This window comes from Ursus arctos, unplaced genomic scaffold (assembly GCF_023065955.2).
Source record: "Ursus arctos isolate Adak ecotype North America unplaced genomic scaffold, UrsArc2.0 scaffold_4, whole genome shotgun sequence".
In the NCBI taxonomy this organism is placed as follows: domain Eukaryota; kingdom Metazoa; phylum Chordata; class Mammalia; order Carnivora; family Ursidae; genus Ursus; species Ursus arctos.
The window spans coordinates 49,120,250-49,142,589 of record NW_026623056.1 but is presented as its reverse complement, the minus strand read 5'-3'; the positions used below and the strand labels follow the sequence as shown (position 1 = coordinate 49,142,589).

At 36.7% G+C, this 22,340-nt stretch overlaps 1 protein-coding gene across 50 annotated transcripts in view; it reads right to left on the bottom strand.

Moving 5' to 3' along the window:
• Positions 1-22,340, bottom strand: part of ABI3BP (ABI family member 3 binding protein) — a 235,006-nt gene that overhangs the window by 54,689 nt on the left and 157,977 nt on the right. For 23 of the 50 annotated variants that reach the window (XM_044381625.3, XM_026492194.4, XM_026492226.4 and 20 more), the window contains 12 exons: positions 21,738-21,797; positions 19,455-19,523; positions 18,547-18,603; positions 17,809-17,880; positions 17,292-17,339; positions 16,464-16,529; positions 14,260-14,334; positions 10,247-10,321; positions 4,176-4,235; positions 3,546-3,593; positions 2,638-2,718; positions 439-516 (listed from right to left, as the gene is read on the bottom strand). In XM_044381625.3, coding sequence (XP_044237560.1) covers positions 439-516; positions 2,638-2,718; positions 3,546-3,593; positions 4,176-4,235; positions 10,247-10,321; positions 14,260-14,334; positions 16,464-16,529; positions 17,292-17,339; positions 17,809-17,880; positions 18,547-18,603; positions 19,455-19,523; positions 21,738-21,797 — 789 coding nt within the window. The remainder of the gene's footprint in view (positions 1-438; positions 517-2,637; positions 2,719-3,545; positions 3,594-4,175; positions 4,236-10,246; positions 10,322-14,259; positions 14,335-16,463; positions 16,530-17,291; positions 17,340-17,808; positions 17,881-18,546; positions 18,604-19,454; positions 19,524-21,737; positions 21,798-22,340) is intronic. The other 27 variants (XM_026492220.4, XM_048215240.2, XM_057306712.1 and 24 more) reach the window with 6 other exon arrangements.

Genomic DNA, 22,340 nt, shown 5'->3' with positions numbered 1-22,340 from the left:
ACCCTACATTCAAAAACAAAGCGCTAACTAAAAAAACTGTCTTCCCTTGGGGTGCCTGGGTGGCTCAGTCGCGTCTGTCTTCAGCTCAGGTCATGATCCCGGGACCCTGGGATCGAGTCCAGCATGGGGCTCCCTTCTCAGCGGGAAGCCAGCTTCTCCCTCTCCCACTCCCCCTGTCGGTGTTCCCTCTCTCGCTGCCTCTCTCTCTGTCAAATAAATAAATAAAATCTTTAAAAAAACCAAAAAACAAAAAACACTGTCTTCCCTACATTCGAGTGATGTACATATAAATATTCCTATTTGGCCGATGTCCTGCACCTACAAAATGAAGAAAACTAATTCACTGTGATGAAAACTGACATTCTGAAAAGAAAATTTCTTTCCTGATTAAAAATGAAAATAAATGGGTACCACGCGTTAGTGGGGAAAGAGCATTACCCTGGGTTGTCTTTGCAAATTCAGTTGTTAATGGAATCTTAGTTGTGAAGAATCCTTGGGTGGAGTGCTCTGTCTCTGCTGGGGAAAAACACAGTGAGATGTCTGGCTTTCAGTAATTATCACCATGAACATGTTAAAAAAAAACCCAAAAACCACACTTTTTTCTGCCCCATGGGAAATTGCATTTATAAGTATGCCTTGTCATCACAAAATTTCAAGGTTAAAGGTACATTTTAATAACTCATTTATTATATTTGCTACCTTCTTGCTCTATTATTTTAATATTATTTTAAGGATTTCCAAAAGCTTTTAGTTCACGATAACTGTTTCATGATCCTGGACATGGCTGTTCTCAAATTATGCCTCTTAACTGTTTTTATATATTATTATATATATTTTATATATATATTTTATATATAATCTATTCCATAAACTCCACAAATTATTTGAGTTGGAAAAGAAATACATCGTATGAAATCAGGCACATTTACACTGTATAAGAATAAATATTCTATTTATGTCATGTGAGAGTTAAAGTTTATTGACACAGACACATTTCTTCTGGTAAAATGAAAAAACTAAGTGTGGCACTACTACTCCCATATTATCTCGAAGTCATCAGAGCATCACCTAGACATAGCTAATTACTGTGCCACTTTACCACACCCTGTATCCAAGAAAACACTTGGGGCGTAGAATACACTGTCATCTTTTTTTCCTGCCCTGCTTTATAATCTGGATTCTGCTCATAACAGACATGCTTGTGACCGTTGGCAGGTATGGCTCTTGCTTCAATAGACCAAGGTACAATAAAAAAAAAAATAGGGAGTACAAGTTAGTTAGTTAGCATATCTAAGTAGTGGCTCTTGAAAAGTACTTTTGACTTTGCTGTCATGGGTGATGTTCACTCTACGGGCCGTGGCTAGAATAGTGAATATTTGGAAATTACGGTGTATTAGCTCAGTTTTAAATTTTTTCCTTTAAAAAGGATTTCATTTAGAAATCTTATCAGGAACTGCATCTCAGTAGACACACACAAAGGGAAGATTTATTTGAAAAGGGATGAAGGGAGGAAAATAAGGCCACACAGCCATGTGGAATGTATGGCACACGAACCAACAAACACAAGCTGGGAATGCTTGTTTTCTGATTCATTTTCAATCAAGGGTCAAACTGGGGTTTCCCATGCTGTGAATGTGTTGGTACTGAACTCCTTGAAAGCATGGCCCACTTATCCCCACTAACCTTCCTGATGCATCTAAACATCCTCGTTTTTCCAGGTGAGTCACATGCTCAGCAGCTCAGCCTGACCACCGTTCTCTGGATTGCCTCTCTCCCATCTGTCTTTAACCTGAAAGAACCTTTCACATCTTTAACTTCAACTCTCACTCCAACTCAAAAATCCAGGGGAAATGTCACCTCCTCCATGAAGCCTCCCCTGATGCACCCAGTAGTTTGCTTGTTTAGCATGTTGCTCATTTCCCTATCCCACTCATTTGTACAACACTAGGGTGCACCCCAGGAGCTCTGGTGACTGAGTACGTGGGTTCCAATCCAGCTTTGACATTAGTTGTGTGACTTGGCCCGATTTTTAAATCTCTCTATGCCTCAATTTTATAATCTATCAAATGGGGCAGGTAACAGAACCTACCTTGCAATTGTTGTGTGGTTTAAATGAAAACATCACACATAGCACACTGGGTGGCACTGAGGAAGCACTAGTATCACTAACCCTGTTTCTTCATATTAGATGCTGAGCTCTCCAGAGTAAGGACTCACCCTTGAAACAGTTTCTTTTTTGGAACTCCCATTGCTTAGCATTTCACTTAGCACCCATAAGATACTCAATAAATTCGAGACGAAATTTTTCTTCCCCAAGGCAGTTTCAAATATGGAAAAAAAGCAACCAAAAAGTATAGCACTGATACACTTTGGGAACATTCCTCTTTTTAGAACAGTTAAAATTTTGTCAAGATGTTTTAAGATATTTTTTCTATTGAAAACCAGCATTAATGTTAGAAGGACAAATATATAGTTAATGTAAAAGAATCAAGAGAATGAATAGTTTTTTTATAATGGTAAAAAGAGACCCTCTATTGTTTGGAAACATCCCATAAGCACAATGTACACATGGCAACTTCAAGGGCAATCCCGGAAAGGTAGGTCGTCATTGGACTGAAATACGAAAACAAAATTTACCCAGAGTGGTTTGCAGGTCCTCTTCACTAGTACTTGGTGAAATCATGGGTATAAAAGGGCTGCCTCGTGTCTCTAAAGGAGCTGCAAAAGAAAAGAACCAGCAGTGTCAATCTTTAGACGCAAAACCTGCCATCAGACCAGAATAATATTACATGAGATTCCTTCATTTGAAACAAAAAAGGGAAAGCATTATGTGGTTCATGAAGAAGAAAGGTAGCTGTCCACAGAACCTTTAGGAGAATGACTGTGGAAGAGAAGAATAATGGTTCTCAACTGTCTTTTGTTTTTCCCCCACAAGGGCAGATAAGAAATTACGTTCAGGCCTTGACGCACTTCATGACCCTCTCTGGTTAAGATGCGACGGGAGTCAGAAACAGTTCTGTCAGCTGTAGCTCTGTCTCTCTCTCTCCCCCATCCAAGAGAACATACAGGATTAGAAAGTGAGTGAAAATGTTCATTATTGTAGTCATCTGGAGTCTCCTCAAGTTTATTTTAAAAATAAACCATTGGCAAAGTTCAGTATCTTGACCAATAATAATTACTTGCCAGAACCTTCCGTAACTTGTCACATGCTAGCGTGTTGTAACACTACAGCTGAGAACCACCAAACATGCAGAGACTGTTAACTAGATGGGCATGAGCACGTGGAGTCACTCTGAACACGGAGATACATGAGGTAGGTGCAGATGAACTCAGTAAGGAGTTGTCTTAAGTTGGTCTTCAGAGCAAAGCCTTTACAACAGTGGAGCCATTGCTTTTCTATTTTGGAAAAAAGTAAGAGTAATGAGAATGAGATGATGAGGTGGATTGAGAAGAGATGATGTTTCAATATGATAAGTTGAGAGAGACCTGAAATCGGACTGTAGCAATAAAACAATCAGAGCTGGTAGGGAGGACAAAACCATTACCTATTGTTGTCTCTGGTGGGTCAATTCTAAAGGTAACAGGCTGCAGAACTAGGCCAAAAGCAAATCAAGGACATGTATTTATGAAAATTACTACCTGGCGAAGTAAACATCACTTCTGTGTTTCTATATGCTTCTATTTGAGCATTCTAACATTCTCGAAGAATCATAATAAAAATGAGAAAATTCTACATATTAGATGCCACTTAGGAAACTTAGTTTAGCAAAAACCAAAGATCTCATTCACTGTGACTTTGACGAAAATTTTTGAGTAGGCACGCACAGTTTTGACTTAAAGTACAACCACAGTTGGAATGTAGTTCTATTTACATTTTGAAAAAAGGTAAAAATGGTTGGCTCAGTTAATAAGCATGTCTTATAATTTTAGCATGATCTCCTTTTTGATGGACACACTTCCAGGGAAAACTAATTATATACTATTCCTTCATTTTAACCAGAGAAAAAAATTCAAGCAGATTATAAGATTAAATCTTCACAAAACGGAAATACACATTCTATATCCATAATTTTCTCCAAACTTCTATACCACAATGATTAAAAAAATGTATTTATCTCAAGAACATTTTTTGAAAAACACACTTCCTAGCTGGGAAAATAAAATTATTTATTTACCAGGTTCGCTCTGAGAGATTTCAGGGTCTGGTTTAGGGGGAAGGAGCACATCTCTTGGAACTGAAAGAAAAAAGATTATAAAACACTGTACTCTAAATGCCACATTTGGAGTGAAACCTAACCCACAGATAAAATATCCTGAAAAACATGAATAAAGCAAAGGTATTTTCACAATGGCTTAAGAGTAAAGCCAAGAAGATGACTGCTTTCTTCAAAATGGAAAAAGTCACTGTGTAAGGAAGGCTCTGGTGGCAGTTAAACAAAATTGGTCACAGTTCTTTATGAAGCCTCCCTTGAGGGGGGAAAAGGAGGAAATAACTAATGCCATTAAACACAAGAAGGTGACTCAAGTCAGTAGAACATGCAACTCTTGATCTCAGGGTTATAGGTTCAAGCCCCATATTGGGTGTAGAGGTTACTTAAAAATAAAATCTTAAAAAAAAAAAGGAAAACCAGAAAGTTTTTGCCTGAGGTGGTTATAGCTGCCATTTGATATTCATGCTAAAAGTCCATTGAGAGCAACAGAAAATATGTTATCCCAGACAATGTAGGCATAAATGGCCTATAAATTAAGGGAGACAACAAGAAAGTCAAATTCTTGAATATCTAAGAGGAGAACAAAGTTTTAGTCTAAAAGGCACTTGTAGTTCTTCTGGGGAGAAAATGGAGCAAGAGGAATCTACCCATCATTAGAAGCTATCCCCATGTAAAATTTATGAGTGCTTATTACTCATAAATGCTAGATAAATGCTGCCATTTTGTCATTCTTAGTGATGTGGCTTCCGGTATATAAGGTTTCAGGGTCTCCTGACAGATGAGAGTATGACAACTAGGGACAAAAATGTCAGCTAAAAGAGACCTACTTATAGTCAGTCCCTGATACCCAGTACATTTTTAGAGTTTATTCTGGCAAAATAAAACAATAGGCTGTGAATCTGACACCTTATTTTTCACTGAGGAAAACACCAAGGTAATTGGCCTATTATGAGCACCAGATTTCTGTGACAAAGTCTCCTTCCAAGAGCAAGGTCCTTCTCAGTCCTACTGTCTTGCTGAAAGGTTTTCCTACCACAAAGAAGACCTGGTAATCCCTTTGGTAGACATTGTAATTTTCTTGCACCTTAAACGATGCTGGGGAAAAAATTAGGATTCAGGCTAGAATTCTACCTCAGAAAAAGACAAGGAAAGCTTTTGCACCGTGAGGTGACCAAGCACCACTTCCCCTATCAGTGTAGAGTTTACACAGAACTGACACTCTCTTTGTACTGCTTTTCGAGATCGTAATTAACGTTGCATATCACGTGTGCTCTTAGTCTAGGCTTCTAAGTCCCAATGTAGTTGTGGAAACTCATACAGTGAGTAGGATCTTGGCTCAATTAGAACTTTTATGAGCTAAAAGGTAACATCCCCAGGAACTTGAAAATTTGAATTTTTTTAAGGAAAAAAAACTTCAAAAAAGATCAGTGGTCCACAAAATTTAGAGAAAATGTACCACGATAGTGAACATTTGCCCTTTGCTACATAGTGTTTTTGGGGATTCGAAGGGTAAAATATGAGAAATTTCCAGTTGTAAATCAAACTAAATGTTTATGTGGAGGGCGAAAGGCTTTCATCTGGCTGTGTGGAGATCATGCCATGCAAAGAGGCCTGTAGTTTCCAAACACCCTAAAAGGCTACAGTTCCCAACTACACAGACAGGAGCTGGCATTAAGGAGAGCGGAGACAAAATGTACTACCAATAAATCCACCGTACTGTAAATACATTACTCGCTGCCTGCTTTCGTTTACTGTGGAATGTAGGCCAGGGTGATGCAGATTCCTGCTGCTGCAATTGGCACTTTTTAACCATGAAGTGATGATTTAATAAACTGTCACTGCAGACTTTCTAAAGCAGGTGAAATCAGTGGAAAGGAATAGAAATATTCACAGGAAAAGGATATGAATCATTCTCTTACTTGCTCAACGGCAGCTCCAAGAAATGAAACTTTTTTTTTTCTTTTTCCCTGTGTGGCATTCCTCCATATATTAAACTGAACAAAAGCATGATTCCTAAAATCTAAATCTTCCATGTGGGGAGAAACTTCGTGTATTAATAATGACAATTTATATGAGAAGGCAGTTTTGATTTCCTTATAAGAATATTTTTATAATAAATATATGTAGTTAATATACAATACCAGTATTATAATTTTAGACTCAATTATATTAGCCAACTTGTGATTTATATTAACCAATTATATTACTGTCTTTTTGAATAAAGTGCACCAATCCAAAGAAAAATTCAACTAAGACAATTATGAGTGGAAATGGCTAAAATGGACAAATGTAAATGAATGAACATGAATGTTTTGCTAGAGTATATGAGAGAACTTAATCTGTTATTTTCTGATAAAGATGGTGGAATATGAAGTTTTCAATGAGGTTTACTCCCTCAATAAGCTACAAAGAGACTGATTTTCTTGGAAAAATAATACACACGGACTATACACCATTTCCATCTCTGAATTCTCTTTTCCTTTATTCTGACCTTGTACCTTTAGGTCCAGTCTAGGAGGAAGCATGTCTCCCACCTGTTTGTAGGCCACTTTCCAAGCTTTACCTGTGCCGTTCGGCCACTCTCTCTTCTGGAGCCTTTTACTTTCATTATTTCTATTATCTTATGTTTCTCCATTAGTCCGTATTTCCATTTATCCGTGATTTCCTCCCTCTTCACCTATAATACAGTTCAAATGCTCCAACATCCTAAAAATAATAATCATTTCCTCAATATGGCTTTGCTTTCAAACCATCCTTCCCTTGCTCTCATTCCTATAATCAAAAAACTTTATCTGTCTTTGCTTCTGGTCTCTCAATTGTATCTTTATCCGCTGTGGTCTGGCTTCCTCTTCACTGACCTCCTGCAACGGTGGGTCTGCAATGCTTTATCCATAGCTCTCAAGTCCAAATACTCAGAATACTTGGTTTTTTCTTCACTAGTTAGGCAGCAAAACCTGACTGGACCTGACCTAAGGCTAATTACAGATATTATTCATCTGGTGTGGTACAACTATTTATACTTCTTACTGCAGGCATATTAATATATTTGGTATATGTTCTGTTTTACCTTTCTAAAATTTGTAAAACTGCTGGATTTTGAAGCATGGGCCCACGGGTTTTGGATATGGGTCTCTGGATCTTCACTGTCAAGTTCAGCAGCTCCTCTGATCCCTCTCTACCTGTCATTGTTGACCACATTTCCCCGCCTTACCTCCAGAGGCCCTCCTTCCTGGTACTCTCCCACATTTCTGGGAGCAACTTCTGCTGGCTCCTCATCTCCTATCCATTTCCTAAATGTAACTGTGTCCCCTAAGTCTTTGATCTCTAACCTTTCATTTTTCTCAGTCTATACTTTCTTTTGGATGTTGTCATTCACACACAAGATTTAATAACCTGCTAGATGTAGACAGGTGACTTCCAAATCTATATCCCATATTTTCGGTTTAGAAATCCTGAAATACATGTTGACCACCTGTTAGACATTCCCACTTGGAAGTCCTACTGGCACTCCAAACTCAGCATGCACACACACAAGTGCTTATGCCCCCCTCTGTGTTCCCTGCCTTAGTTAGTGGCATTATCATCTACCACTTGCCTAAGCTAGAAGCAACAGTGTCATCCTCCTCTCCATAGCAACAGTCATTGCCTACATCCTAGTGATTCTATTTCCAAAGGCATTTCAGCATTCTTCCCTCATTTCCTAACTGCAAAAATGCTTACGTGTGCCTGCCAATTGGAATTTACCAAAGACAGTAGTCACACAGAACATTTGCGAGGATTGCATAACTTGCCAAAATCTAGATTTTCTTTCTGGTTCACTTCCAATGACTGAGGTCTATCCAGATACTTATAGGCTAGAAGAGTCACCACAAAGCCAAGATGGATCTTTGTTTAGAAATACATCTACAAAGAAAGCACGGCTCTGTTGAGCCAGGTACCAGGGCAAGTCCTTTGCTCTGAATCTGGCATCATTCCTCAGAGGCAGATCTGAAGAAAAGCCGGTTCTGTGTCGGTTCTGGACATGGCGTGTGGGCTCAATTTGTCTAGATTCCTCACTAAAGGGTAGAGAGAGAATTTAACTGAGTGGCTGGAAGATAATTTTTTTAAAGCCTAAGTGGATTAGATATGTGCTATATCTAGGAATCTATGGAACGGAAGAGCTGTGTGGTCAGTCTCAGACTGACTGACTTGATGTAGATCGAAAGATTCAAGTTTGTTACTGTTGTTCTCTCTCAGAATAAATGTTGAGATAAACCTTGTGATGAAACATAACTCTGTCTTGATTTCAACACATTTTTAGACTTTTGCAGAGCGTCTATTTCTCTAGGATACCAGAGCATATTAAACATATGTGTAAATCCCCCTCTGCTTTCTGAGATACAACCTATAGGATCTGGTAAACCAGGTCTTAGGTTCATTAGGATGCAAACCTGTGCCTAGATATGACCCGGAAACTGAACACTAGAGAACCTACTCTGTTCGAACACTGGTGAGAAAACTGAAGATTATTCCCGTAGGCACCACATCCCTGTGGCAACAGGGGAGCGCCTGATGAATAAATGGTGGGATCAGCACCAGGTTCAGAGACGCAATTCTAACTGAACGTGTGCAACTGGAGAGCCAACGGAATAAGCCCCACGGAGGCTGCAGGGGGTAGTTTGTGCTGTTGTTTCAGTGCTCAAACTTAAGGTTCGAGTTCCTGTCAAAAAATAAGGTGGAATTAAGGCAAATATTAGATATTTAAAAAGGAGGAATATTTAACTATTAGTTATAGTTTTAGTATTAGATGTGGTGTAAGGAGATTAAGTCACATTAGGACCAACGGTATTACTTTCTCTAACAAAAAGGAAAAGCACACAAAATCACTCAAACCTACTGTTGTTATCATTAATGACTCAATTTCTGGGATATTTTTTTCCTGAAACTGAAAATGAGAAATTTTTTGCAAGTGGGAAGATCAACTTCTTTTCTTGTTGGTGTTTATAATACTGGGTGTTGTGTTTAGTGAGCAAATTGACATTCTAGACTTCAGAGCTAAGGAGCCTCTCTGGCCTACTGCCACCTGCAACAACCAGATTATCCCACAGCAGCAGTAATACCCCTCGCTTACAAATCTGGAAAACATTTATGGCAAGGGAATTCAGGCTTGCTTCCAAAATGTCATCATTTCACGCTATAGCTTAGAAATCCTTTGGTTCCGGGAATGTTCCATAGGCTTCTAGGAGCATCTAGAAATCTATAATAATTGGAACATTTAAAAGAAAGAAAAAATTATAGCATTTTCCAGATACTCTAGTTAAAAATTAGCTTTGTTTGTTCCTCTTACAGTGGTTTCCTAAGGTCACGTGAGCATCTAGAGCATTGGTGGCAAGACTCAGGAAATGTCTGGGTCCTTGCGGTTCCCACACCAACTGCTCCCACAAATATAAAATTATTCCCCCCATAAACGGACAAAAGGCCTTCTCAGATGATAGGCAAGAGACAGATTTGTAGCTAAAGAAATCCTTGGTGTATGTAAAATTTCTTATTTCTAAGCCTAAGCTGTTGTTCCATGAACTGCTTTGTAAAGTAGGATTTGACAGAGAAACACCCTCAATGCTGGGTAGTATAACATTACTGAACCAAGGATAATGGATAAACATCATTTTCTCTATTTGTAAAACATTTCTTCTTTTTTTGTGGGAAAATAACCCTCAGATTCTTGATTTTATCTTTCTTGGTGAACCATTTGAATATAGTATAGTTAGCAATGGTAGGTTTATTTTTTTTATAAGTCAGAAAATATGAGATTTTTTAGTTCTAAAGGAAAGGTCTACCCTTGGCATAATTCGCTACCTTTTGATTGAATCGATAGCTTACTATATGAGCAACTAGATAACCTACAAAACCTCTGAGATGATCAGACCATGGATGATTCAACATGGTGTCGGAACATGAGTGAAATATCGCCCTCACATCTATCAGCTCTCAGGTGTCATTGCAGGAGAGTGTGATAGGAGAATGCATTTGGCTTAAACATGAAATGAATCATTTACCAGGCAGAGTATATGATACTTCTGGAGTTGGTGATGCTTTTGGCTTTGAAGTAACATGCTGGGACACCTTGCGAGCTGAAAGAGAGAACTCAGATGGTGAGTCATTTTCTTCCAGCATCTCCCAGTCCTGCTAAACACGGAAGATACGACAAAGTGTAAGTCTGACCATGGGTTAGAAAAAAAAAAGTATTGAAATGGGAATTAGATAGAAAAATAAACCTTAAGCTCTAAACATTTATCAGTTAGAATTCCAGATACTTTTAGAAAAATGATGTCTGAGAAACCACAAAATATGACTAAGCATAAGGGTAGGATGGGTAATTTTTTCGAAATCTTCTTTTCAGAAGAGATAACAATTAAATTAATGGAGAAGTATTCTTCCTTTCTGGATGTTTGCTTAAATCCTCAAACCCAGCCTCATGTCTTTCTGTGAAGATGAATTTAGTGAATTCAGAGTAGAAGGCAATGAAGCATGGATAGGACAAGCTTCAAGTTAGCTCAGGCAACAGCAGAAAGGGAAGCAGGAGGGACTGGAGTGGGTAGGCTCTTATTCTAGACCCCCTGCAATTCTTAGGTCCCACATAAATCCATAAATGAGCATGTTCACAAACTAAAATGGTCTTCCCACAACTATTCCTTTGGAGTAATATGTTGTTAATGTAACAGATACCAGAAAAAAAGGTCTAAATTATTTATAGCTCATTTTACAATTCCCGAAGTGGTTTTAAAAGGATTATGCTCTTTGATTCTTCCCATAACGATGGAAGGAAGGAATTATGAGCTTCACTTTAATGGCTTGGGTTAGTGACTGTCTGCCTGAGGTTACACAGTAATTAACTACCAGAGATGAGACTTGAACTGAACGCTGAGGTCCAGACAGGAGCGCTAGGTCCAAAACGGGCTTTCTAGATGCCAGCACTGAGGTCACATTTTAACTTGTTTCTTATTTTTTAGGTGGAAATAATAAACCTGTCCTAACCCAAAGGGTGTTTGTGAGAATTAAATGTGCAATGTCAAAATGTTGTGAAACTTATATGACTGTAATAAAATTTTTCCACTTCTAGATAATTTTTATAAATTTGACATTGATTTTTACAAATTTTACAAATTTGACATCGGAGTATATTCTGATTCTCATGTTTGACCCCACATAAGCCAAAAGCACACACAGTTTTGGTGGTTATAAGATTTCTGGGTATAAAATTAATGGGTTGTTGACTATTACCTATGAACACAGGAATCTAACAATCAAGTCTTTATTCAATGACAAAATATTCTTGATGATTTATTCTAAACTTTTTATTCCACTTTGCCCTTAAATGCCAAATATAGATTCAAATCTTGCCATCTAAGCATAAATAGGAAGAAAGGTGGTATGCCCAATTACAATTTCATTCTGAAAAAAGTAGTGGATGGACACGCTGTGTTCACTTGAGGGTGTACACACGACTGTCAGGGACCCCCCTAACGTCTAACAATAATAATTTGCATTTGGTATCGTATGTACGCACGGGACATTCTCCCACCCAAATGGCCTTCTGAAATTTACAAGAGCTAACCAAGGTAAGGGAGAGAGTACTAGGCAGGATTTGAATATTTATCTTTGAAAGATTTAGTTCATGTACAAAACATCCTTAAAGAACTGTAAAAACCTCCTATATTGCTAGGATCTATTCAGTAAGATCATTCCCTTGGGCAAGGGAATTTCACACACTTTTAAGAGGAATAATTAGAATGCATTTTCTTTTTCATGATCAATTTTCTAAATCTTTCTCTTGCATTAAGTAGCACTGACGAAGCCAAAAGTATCTGTGTTGCAGCTACTTCCCACGGGAGATGCTAAGGGGCTGAGAGGTGCCTCAGTTGGGACAGAATCACGAGACTCTCTTGTTAGAGGCTGGCAGACACTCCAAAAGTTCAGGGTTAGAGAGTGGAATGCCTTGAGCACATGAATCTATCCATTCTGAAGTTACATAAGTTGTGAAGCAAGGTTAACTAATGGTATAAATCAAAATTAAACAAATTTGAAATTTAGAATATACTATAATAATGGGAAATTAGTGTAACTCCTAATTGACAATAAATATTTTTATAAGTACAGAATATATAGCTGAAAAAGAAAATGATGAATGTCTTGTTACCTCATATCTCCTTTACTTTAAAAATTTTTACTAACCAGGAGTTTATACACCCAATGTCTTAATTCTCACCACTTCTTACTTTTCATTTCTTATCTTCCAACATTCATCAAGTTTTCATGCTTTCTTACTTCTCTCAATTTCTCCTTCTCTGTTACTTTTGTCCTATGGCTTATATTCAAATAAAAAACAGAGAGCTTCTTCTCATGCGATTTTATCTGTTGAGTTTTTAAAATCAGATTTTAATTTTCTATCAATTTAATCCACCTGCTTTGCTTTTTTATTCCTGTTCTATTCATTAATCACTACTTATTCTCTAATCATTGTTTTTAATGTATTTTTTATGGATTAATGTTTCAAGTGTATTTATTGTTATTTTAACTTTCTTATTCTTTCAGGGGATTTTTGCCTTGGTGTCTTTATACACTATGTATCATACCCATATTATTTTCATAGCAAAGCTTTAGTAATTAAATAAAACACATTTAAAAATACATTAAAGCAAATTTAAAATCATTAGCTAGATGTGGAACATAGAACCGTCTTTTAAGGAATTTTCCTTTAAAGAAAAAAACAATAAGCAAAGTTTCTCTCAGAATCAGATATTAAAGACTATGCCCAAATCTATAGTTTTTTCTTTGGTAGGAATACCGAGATATGATTAAAGTATTAGTGGTAGGAATTCAGAACGACTACTGACTATTGATCGAGCATAATTTTGATGCTGCTAACATTTTCCTTTCCCTAGACTCCAAGTGGTAGTGAAGTTTCCTTTTTTAGCAAATTGGGGAGGTGTACCCTCATACTTTTTGGAAGCATACCAGGTATAAATGCTATATTTAAATTTATGTGATAGGCCTAGGCTGTAAATTCCTTGACCATGGAAAGATACAATTTTGTCTCACATCCCCAATGTCTGGCACATAGTCAGCATGCAATAAATATTTGTTGAGTGACTACCTGATGAAACGAATTAGTTAATTGCTTAAGCATTGAGGGGTGATATAATTTGAAATTAAAGAAAAGAGATAAGAGATTAATGACAACAGAGAAGGCACAACCAAGTACATGCTTGGCATAGGCACCAATGCTAGAAATGTTCGGAAGAACTGAATGCATCATACTTATTAACGGATGGACTGCAGAGGCTGGATGAGGAAAAAGAGCAAAAAGTAGATGTAAAATACTAAGAACCTGCCAGCGATGCAAATGAGAAATTGAAAGGAGGAAAAGATGATGAAGTTTCTTTGAGGCGTATCAAGTTTATGGTAGCCCCCAACAGAGATCCTCCGAGGCAGTTGGAGAAATTGGACAAGATCTTGGTTGAGAAGTTAGGGTTTGATTTAGTCATTCCAATAAGAAAAGCCTCTTGAAAAGAATGCAAAATAGTTTATAATGACTCTTGTTTGGGTCCTTACCAAAATTTTACAGCAAAACCACCAAAGCAATATTATATAACATTATGTTATGGGAGAGAATATACGTACATATAAAACAAATCTTCATGACATACTATTAAATAAAATCTACTGAAGTTAAAAAAAAAGTAGGTGATTGGTAGGAGGAGGCACATTTAAGGACTGGAAGGGACAGGTGTGCCCAAGCTCAGAGAGGCAATGGGGGTAGGCAGTCTACTCTTAAGAAATTCCATTCTTCTCCAGCTCCCTCTTCAAATGTGTAACCATAGGGAAGCTTTCTGGAGTAAGTTATTCCAATAACATACTTCTTACTGAAGTTCAAAAGTAAATGTAAAGACTTTTAGGTTTCAAAGGAAGACTCGCTTTACCAGAGTTAAAAACTCAACTCGCTATGATTTAATAGAATAATTCCACTAATATCACACTCTTCAGGCCAGAATATAAAATATGTATTTACCTGGCTGTGTTTGTGGAATTCTTGGACGTGGAGATGTTTTTGGTTTGGGAGGAGCACGTGGTGTCTGCTTGGGAGCTAAAAGAAAGAATATAGGTTTGGAGGGTTTGGAGCTCTTGAGCGCTTCAAGAATCACAGTATCTAAGCTTCCAGGATCTCAAAGATGAAGGCCTAAATACACAGCAATTAATGCAAGTAAAGCTCCCACAGAACCACAAAATATAGGAATATAAATTTCTTCTATTATTATAACGGAAAACAAAAACAGAAAGTACATTAAATCATGTCCAAGATATTCAGCTGGCAAATGAAACTGTTGGAATTTCTGAAATATCTACTTCAAATACCTTTTAAAAGTGTTGAAAATAAATTTCATAATAACAAGAATTCATCCTTATTACAAGTTTACACCATTTTACCAGAATATGCCAGTATAATATTTTAAGTGCAGATAAATACAATTTCTTCTAAAAACAAAGTTAGCATGTTACATTCTGAATATACCTAGAAAATAAACACGTTTTAATAGCAGTGCTAATGGAAAAATCTTATGAAACAAAACACAGTTTTCATTGGTCATACTGGGGAAGAAAAACTGAACAGAAATTGAAAGAAATTTCTCATTCCTCAGAAAGTTATTCCTTTCTTGGGCAACTCCTAAAGCAGTTCTAGGACATTCACTGTAAAAAATCAATTGTATCTTTACCAAGAAAATTCGAAGTATATCCTGCTGGAGGAAAGGAACAATTAAATGTGAGGTTGCAGCTTGTGGAAACACCTCATTTGCATGGTCTCAAGTGTGTTTGGTATATACAGCTTAGGAGAAACAAAATGGTTTTCAAGGTCACCAAGTTTCTGGCACCTTAAGGAAAGCTTGCTGAAAATTAGAGTTTTGAGATACTAGACGTTTCTAAAGAGTCTGCATACAGTGGCTTCAGTGGAATCTTTAGTGGAATTGCCTGTAGAGAAATGAACGCCAAGATACGCAGGAGACTGTACGGTTCAGGAGCTGGAAGATTCAGAGCTCCCTTTACTAATCACTCAATCTATAGCCTCATGTGTTGCATCAAAAGTAACAGGACTCTTACGGGCCCTTCCAATCCTGAAATTCTGACTGTAGAGTTTCTTTCAATCTTGTGATTTTTCTCACTCTCAACTTCCTTGCTTGCTGAGGTTCCTGACAGGCTATTTACTTCTCCCAGGGTATGAGGTAGGTATCACCAAGAGTACTCCCAATTAAACATTTCAGTGATATCCAGTAATACAGCTATTTAAGAAACTTTGGAAAAGTAAGAGATAACTGGCACAGATTCGGTTAATGCAGTTAGTGTGAAATTTCAGTAAAAATTAAACTGTTTAATAGGCAAAACTTAATAACGTATTTTAGAGGACAATGTATAAAATTAATATTCATATCTTCTTTGGAAATAGACCCATGTGAAATAGTTTAACGATAATCAAAACACAAGTTTGGGCTTATTTTCGATAAACTATCAGTCCAAGAAAGCCTATAAATATTGAGAGGATTTTTCCTTGTAAGAAGCAGCACGTTTAGTTATTCATGTTGGTGATCTGTCTTCCTATATTTCAAATTGCACCATCAAGTGAGCCTTTACGACTTGCCAACTAGCTGGTTTGACTCAGTTGCTCTTATTTACATGCTGTGAAATGGACAAACTGCTGCAGGAAGAGGAGTAGAAAGAAGTAAAGGACCTGAGTAATGATAAGGTGATTGGCCAGTTATACCCCTTTATGTGTTTTTCATAGTGTAATCTGTTTCTGGAGGTTTCTGTTAATCTCAAACACAAATTAGTTACCTTAAAATATTTTGTACATGACCATAGAATTTGTAAAAGTTCTAGTCAAGATGATAAAGTATTTAAAATTAGGATATGCATTTATATTTAAAAATGGAATATAAATGTTCTTCCCCAGAAACATTACTACGTCCCGTTTGAGACACTTGCAGAGTAGCTGAGAACAGTTTCTCCGTCATATCCCGAAGAATATTCACAACACTGTCATGTGAATGGCTACAGCTTATGGATAGGAGAAATGGGCATCAGAAAAGTAGGATCGCCCATCAAAGAATGTGAGCAGAGTGGCTAACTTAGGCATTCTGATGTCTATGGTGCGCATACTGTCTTTCCATTCTTACAAATTCTGCAAACACTCACCTTCTACATGAAATACAAAATAATATTTACCCGGCTCGGTCGAAGGCTCATCTGGGCTGGGTAGGACTATAGTTTGGGAAGGCAGAGGAGATGTCTCTATGGTAATTGAAGGAAAGTACCTGGGGTTACGATAGCGCTTCACAAACTTTGAGTACAGATAGATGACAGAAAGGATGGTAACAAACAAACAAACAAAAAAAAAAAGAAAAGAAAATTGCAACTCTGCAGCAAAATAGTATTCCTACTTCTTCATAATGCATTTAGTTTAAAAAATGCTGAGATGCCAGGTTCCAAAATACTTTCAAATTAAGCGATATCCTTACTTTTTAAATCCTCACTTCAAACTAATACTTCCTCAACAATCCTAGAAAGATATATTTAGTAGTAACCTTAAAGGGAAAACCAAAGTAATAAAAAATGTTAAAGCATGAGCCAGTGAAGAAGCATTGGATTTCACTTAAAATTAGAGCAAAAAAAAAAAAATCAAACATGTAAATGAATGTGATGGAACGAGTGTAAATGGAAAGTACGTGGCTAGGGCAGAAAGTATAAAATGGATCACCATACAAAAAGAAAACTGAAATATTCAACACAATGCAAGCTGGGAGAATGTTCAATGTTAGGAAAAAGATGCTTTAGGTTTGACAGTTTCACTGACTTAAGTAGAGAAGGAGACCAACATCTAGATACAAAACAGAAGAGACTTTTTGGACAATGGTTATGAATAGAAGCCCTAGAAAGAAAATTAACTGCTGCGATGAAGAATGATGTTGCGACATGAATTCACAATGAAAGAGAACCTGAGGTTCTCAGGTGATGGTGGCGATGAGGACAAAAGCTGCTGAGGTGTGTCATTACCTAGCGTGGTCTCGGGTGGTTCAGACACATTTGTAATAGATTCCACAACTGTATCAAAACAAAGGAGAACAATTTTAGAAAACTTTAAGACGCTAAGCTATAGTCAAGTTATTTCCTTCTTGAATATCAACACACCTCATTCTCTCAGGAATGTGCATCATATTTTTACAGACAGGACAATGGATTGAGAGAAGAAAAGAGAGAGAACCGAGGGGGAAATCCTATTCTGTCATACTAATTCTCCAACTAATATTAATGTTTTAATTGTCATTAACTGGCAGTCAAATGCTATTATGTCTCAATATTTTGATACCATAGAGAAACCAGAATTTCTGTATTCAGAGATCAATTATCACTGTAGTTGGAAGACTCCGAGGATTTTGGAAGTTACTCCTCTTCAAATGAATTCAGTTACAGAACAAGTACCACAGCTTGAACTTTCATGTTCCATGGACATGACAGACGCTAATTAAAAATTTGTTGAATAAATGAATCAAAGCATGAAAACCTTTACCACCTTCAGTCTTTGGTTCCTCTGGACTGGGTGGTGCTTTGGCAGAAGGATACAGATAATCTGTTACAGTTGGTGCTATGGAATAAACAGGGAATGGCCGGTTAGTGGTGGGTAGAGCGTAACACATGGTCATAGAACATGGTATTTAATTTGAAAACAGAGGTTAGTTATCTTAAGTGGATACATACATGAGAATTCATAACATTTAGGTAGATTAGGAAGATGGTTACAGTTTAAGAGGGCGGAGATGAAGGCAGACAATCAAGGCAGTGTTCAGTGTGGGCACGTGCACACACACCACAACTGGCAGTGTCTTCAGCAATTTCTACAGGGAGCAAAGCAGGTAATGTCACTTCCTTACAGATTTTGGTTAAGGATTCTAGTAAGAAAAAGACAAAGAGTGAGTCCTTGAAAAGCATAGGGATGAATCCTAAAAACAATATAAACATGAAAAATAGGATGTGCAAATTCATATTTAAAGAATGATCAGAATATTAGAAAAGTAAATCTTAAATTCAGAGTGAAAGGGAGCTAAGGAAATTGTGAAACTTGCATAGCATTACAACAGGCATCAGCACAATGTGCTGTGTGAAACATTTGACTCTTAAGATTCACTGGATGAGCACAGACAAGATGTGAGGAGCTATGAAATGTCACAAAGCGTGAGGACATCCAAAGACAACTTCTGCAATGAGATGGAAAAGCACATATATCTGACTTCTCATTGGAAAACATTTTTACCTAGAGCTTCCTTTGATGACTCAGTGCTTAATGTAACAGATTCCAGGACTTCAGAAACTGGCAAAGGACACAAAATGATACAATTGATCAAGGATGGGCTGTTGCCAGCATTGAATGAATGCATACAAACTAAGTATTTAGAAAAGTGTCTTGCACCTATAGATGCTCAATGTTGGCTGTTATGATAATAACAACGTTATTAACAACACCAAGGGAAGCTCCAATAACTGAATTGAAGTCACAGTTTTCTAAGTGTTGTAGGTAACTATTAACAGTCATACCTGGTACCATCGTGAGCACCAAAATGCCATTTCACTAATTACAAGATACGCAAAGGAGATGAAAAGAAATTATAATCCTATGCTAGAAAAAAAGTAAGATCTTATGTTTCAAAATATATGTCCGGGGTAGCAACCACATTGCTAACTTAAAATATTTGTTTTCAATTTTGAAGGGCAATACTGTATAGGGTGATTTTGTTATCTTTACTGAAGTGCACACTTTCTCTTTCCTTGATGATCGCAACTGAACTAGCATTCTTTTCACATAGCAGAGCACAAATTTAACTTATTACTAAAAAGAAAGTTTGTAATCTTTAGTGAAAAATAGGAAGAATAAAATCAGTTCTTCTAAGTGGTTTTATTAATTACTTAATCACATACTTGGTTATTCTCTATGTGATACAGAATAAACACAATGAAATGAAGATAAGTATGTTTATCAGTTGAATAGCAATTACTATGAATAAATTACTAAGTTAACACCAATATGCAATCATGGAAAGAGCATGTACACTATATTAAGTTATTAAATGTGTATTATTAGCTTTTTTATATTTGGAAATCAACACTTGGAACACGTCCCCTGAAGCTCACAGTGTACCCAGACAGATAAAAGAGTCCAGTTACCAGGTTGACTCTGTGTCATTTCTAGGCTTGGTGATGTCACTGGTTTCAAAATAAGCAGTTCTGTGGGAGCTGAAAGAAGAGCATCTAAGTTGTCAAAGTAATTATGGATATTTCACAGATTTTAGATAAAGGCAGCAATGAACTGAAATGCATAGATCTTCAAAATTAAAGGGTTATGGAGAGCCATGCAGAGTATACATTATTTAAAGCAGCGATTGGCAAACTATGGTCCTCCCAATCCAGCCCTTTGCCTGACTTGTGAGCTAAGAATGGCTTTTGTATTTTTCAATGATGGAAAAAAAAATTAAGAGTAATATTTTATGACATGTGAAATGGTATAAAATCTAATTAATGCTTTATTGGAACACAACCACACCCACAAACTAAGATGATTCAAAGCATATTTACATATCAATCATTTATGTATAGGTTTTGGTTTCCTTCCACTGAGATACTACATTCGAATCAAGTAGTTGTGAGAGAGACTGAATGGCCTACAAAGTATAAAATATTTACCATCTGACATCCTTACAGGAAAAATTTGGAAAAAACAAAAACAAACAAACAAAAAAACAGGTTCTCACTGACTATTGTACCTGAATCTGAATTCCCACAAGGGCTTTTTAAGAGCTTCCTACGGCTGACTTTATGATATTATCATTACCGAAATGTTTAGTACCATCTAGGAGTGCTTTGTTCTGTGTTCTAGTTTGACCTCCCACTTCAGTAACCTCAACAGGTATTGAGTTTTCATTTTATGTTTGCTATTCCTACCCTTCCACTACTAATACAAAAACTGAAGTTATTTCAAAGCCCAACTGTTATCTGTGAGTCCACATAGATCTTTGACTTGTTTAAATATTTTCTCTCTATATTTTTACCAATTAAACAAGCAAGCAAATTGCCTTATATCTAAAACAACAACAAAAACCCCTTGAAAACAGGGTTTCCTCACAAGTATTTCGTAGTCTTTTCAAGAAGTAAAACGTGTTCTTACTTTTGATCTCTACTTCTGTTCCTCACCTCACCCGACTCTACTCAACTGTTAATATGGTGCTGGGAACATGGAAGGCAAGGAAATTTTTGTTTACTAAGCCAAAGAAGTATTGCTAATTTTTAAAAAGATAAGTGGAATGGAATGGTAAGAGAATTGAATAAGATGCATCTTTTGTTGGAGACAATCCTTATGCAGGGTACATGATGATTTTGGCTACCCTAGATCTCCCCCAACCATGAACCTTCTGGTCAACATTCAGTTGTGAAGATGCTGACCACTACTTGTGTCTGCTCTCTCTTAGATAGCATAGAGGTGGGAAGTGAAAGTTAACAAGCCACATCATTGTCACTACTGAGATTCAACTGCAAAAAGCTAGAAAGACTCAAACTAGAAATCATTGACTTTCTTGGTTTCAACTGTAAAACTTTGGAAAGTTTAAAGTTTGGGAGGAGAATGGATCTTTTCCCCCATGTTTTAGAAACTAAAGGAAGAAAATCTTCGGTTGCTATTGTGTTTGTAGGTCTAGAAACCTCAAAAGCACTGTACATAGACCTATGTTTTCTAAAACATTAGATTTTCTTGCGTTTATTACTTAAGCATGAAAATTTTCACTTTACTAATCTAATTTGCTTTTAGCATTACTGAGGGTGTTTTGAAAACCAAATAACAATTAATTAAAGGAATAGGAATAGATATTAATATAATTAGATACTCAGAGATTCCTACTTAGTGAAGATTAGGAACCAATACTAAACTAGAAGGTAAAGAATAACCAAATTCATCCATGGTGAGGAAAGCCGTAACTTAAATTTACTAGGATTGGCACTTCTAATGAAGCAATTTTTTGGCACTTCCAATGAAGCAATTTTTTTGGAAAATTTAACAGGGAGAAATCATCTTTTAAAATAGGAAGAGAATGAGAGTGTCTCAAAAATCCTATAGAAAGTAAGTTGCTCAGAAAAATTTCATGGTACTTAATTATCATCATTTTATAGCTCTAAATACCAAAGAGATGGGTTGTAATTTGGGCTTCAGACAGTTCCTTGGACCAGATAATGAAATTTTAAAGGGGGTTTCATGGCAGATAGATTTCCTCACCTGAGTTCAGGGACATCTGTTAAAAACAATAGGTAGCACTTGAATTAAGAATCTTGACTACCCTTGAGATGAAGTATGAAACAGAACATCAGCAGTCTAAGGAAGCAGGAGCAACTCTGGCCATGACAATGATGGAGTAGATTTTTAATGAATAAAAAAGCATATAATGAGGTCACAAAAATCATTACCTAATGTTGTTTCTGGAGCCTCAGAACTATGAATAACAGGTTCAAAGTTCATAGCAGGAACTAACCAAAAGCAACAACATGAACATGAGAAAGTTTAAACACATAGAAAATCTTAATTTTTCTTTTTCAAAATATTAGTTTCAAATGAAAAACATTTTTTTTAAACTTTTGAACTGACAGGAAGCGTTTCTTTTTGAGGATTTGGTCACACTAGCTAGGAACCATTCATTGTAGAAGGTAGTCACAACTTTTAAATTCTGCTATGTCGGTTAGTGTGGTCAACATGAGGTTTTTCTGGGCGTTTGATTTTCTAAGTCTAGCCAAGATGAAAGCTTGTTTTGGAAATTCTGTTTAGGCAATATATAGGAAAATACGTATGAAAGTAACTTGTAGTTTTTGAAAGCTGAAAGAAATATCTATACTTATGTAATCATGACCATAATAAATAGATGTGTCTAAATGCAGATACAGCAATAAATAACTATGAGTGACTATGACAATCTTGCTATAAACACATTTTTAAACAGACTAAAAATTTCCCTCAAGAATTAGTTGCTAACCATACCTCATGCTTTGACTTTTAGGGAACATGAAGACTCTTAC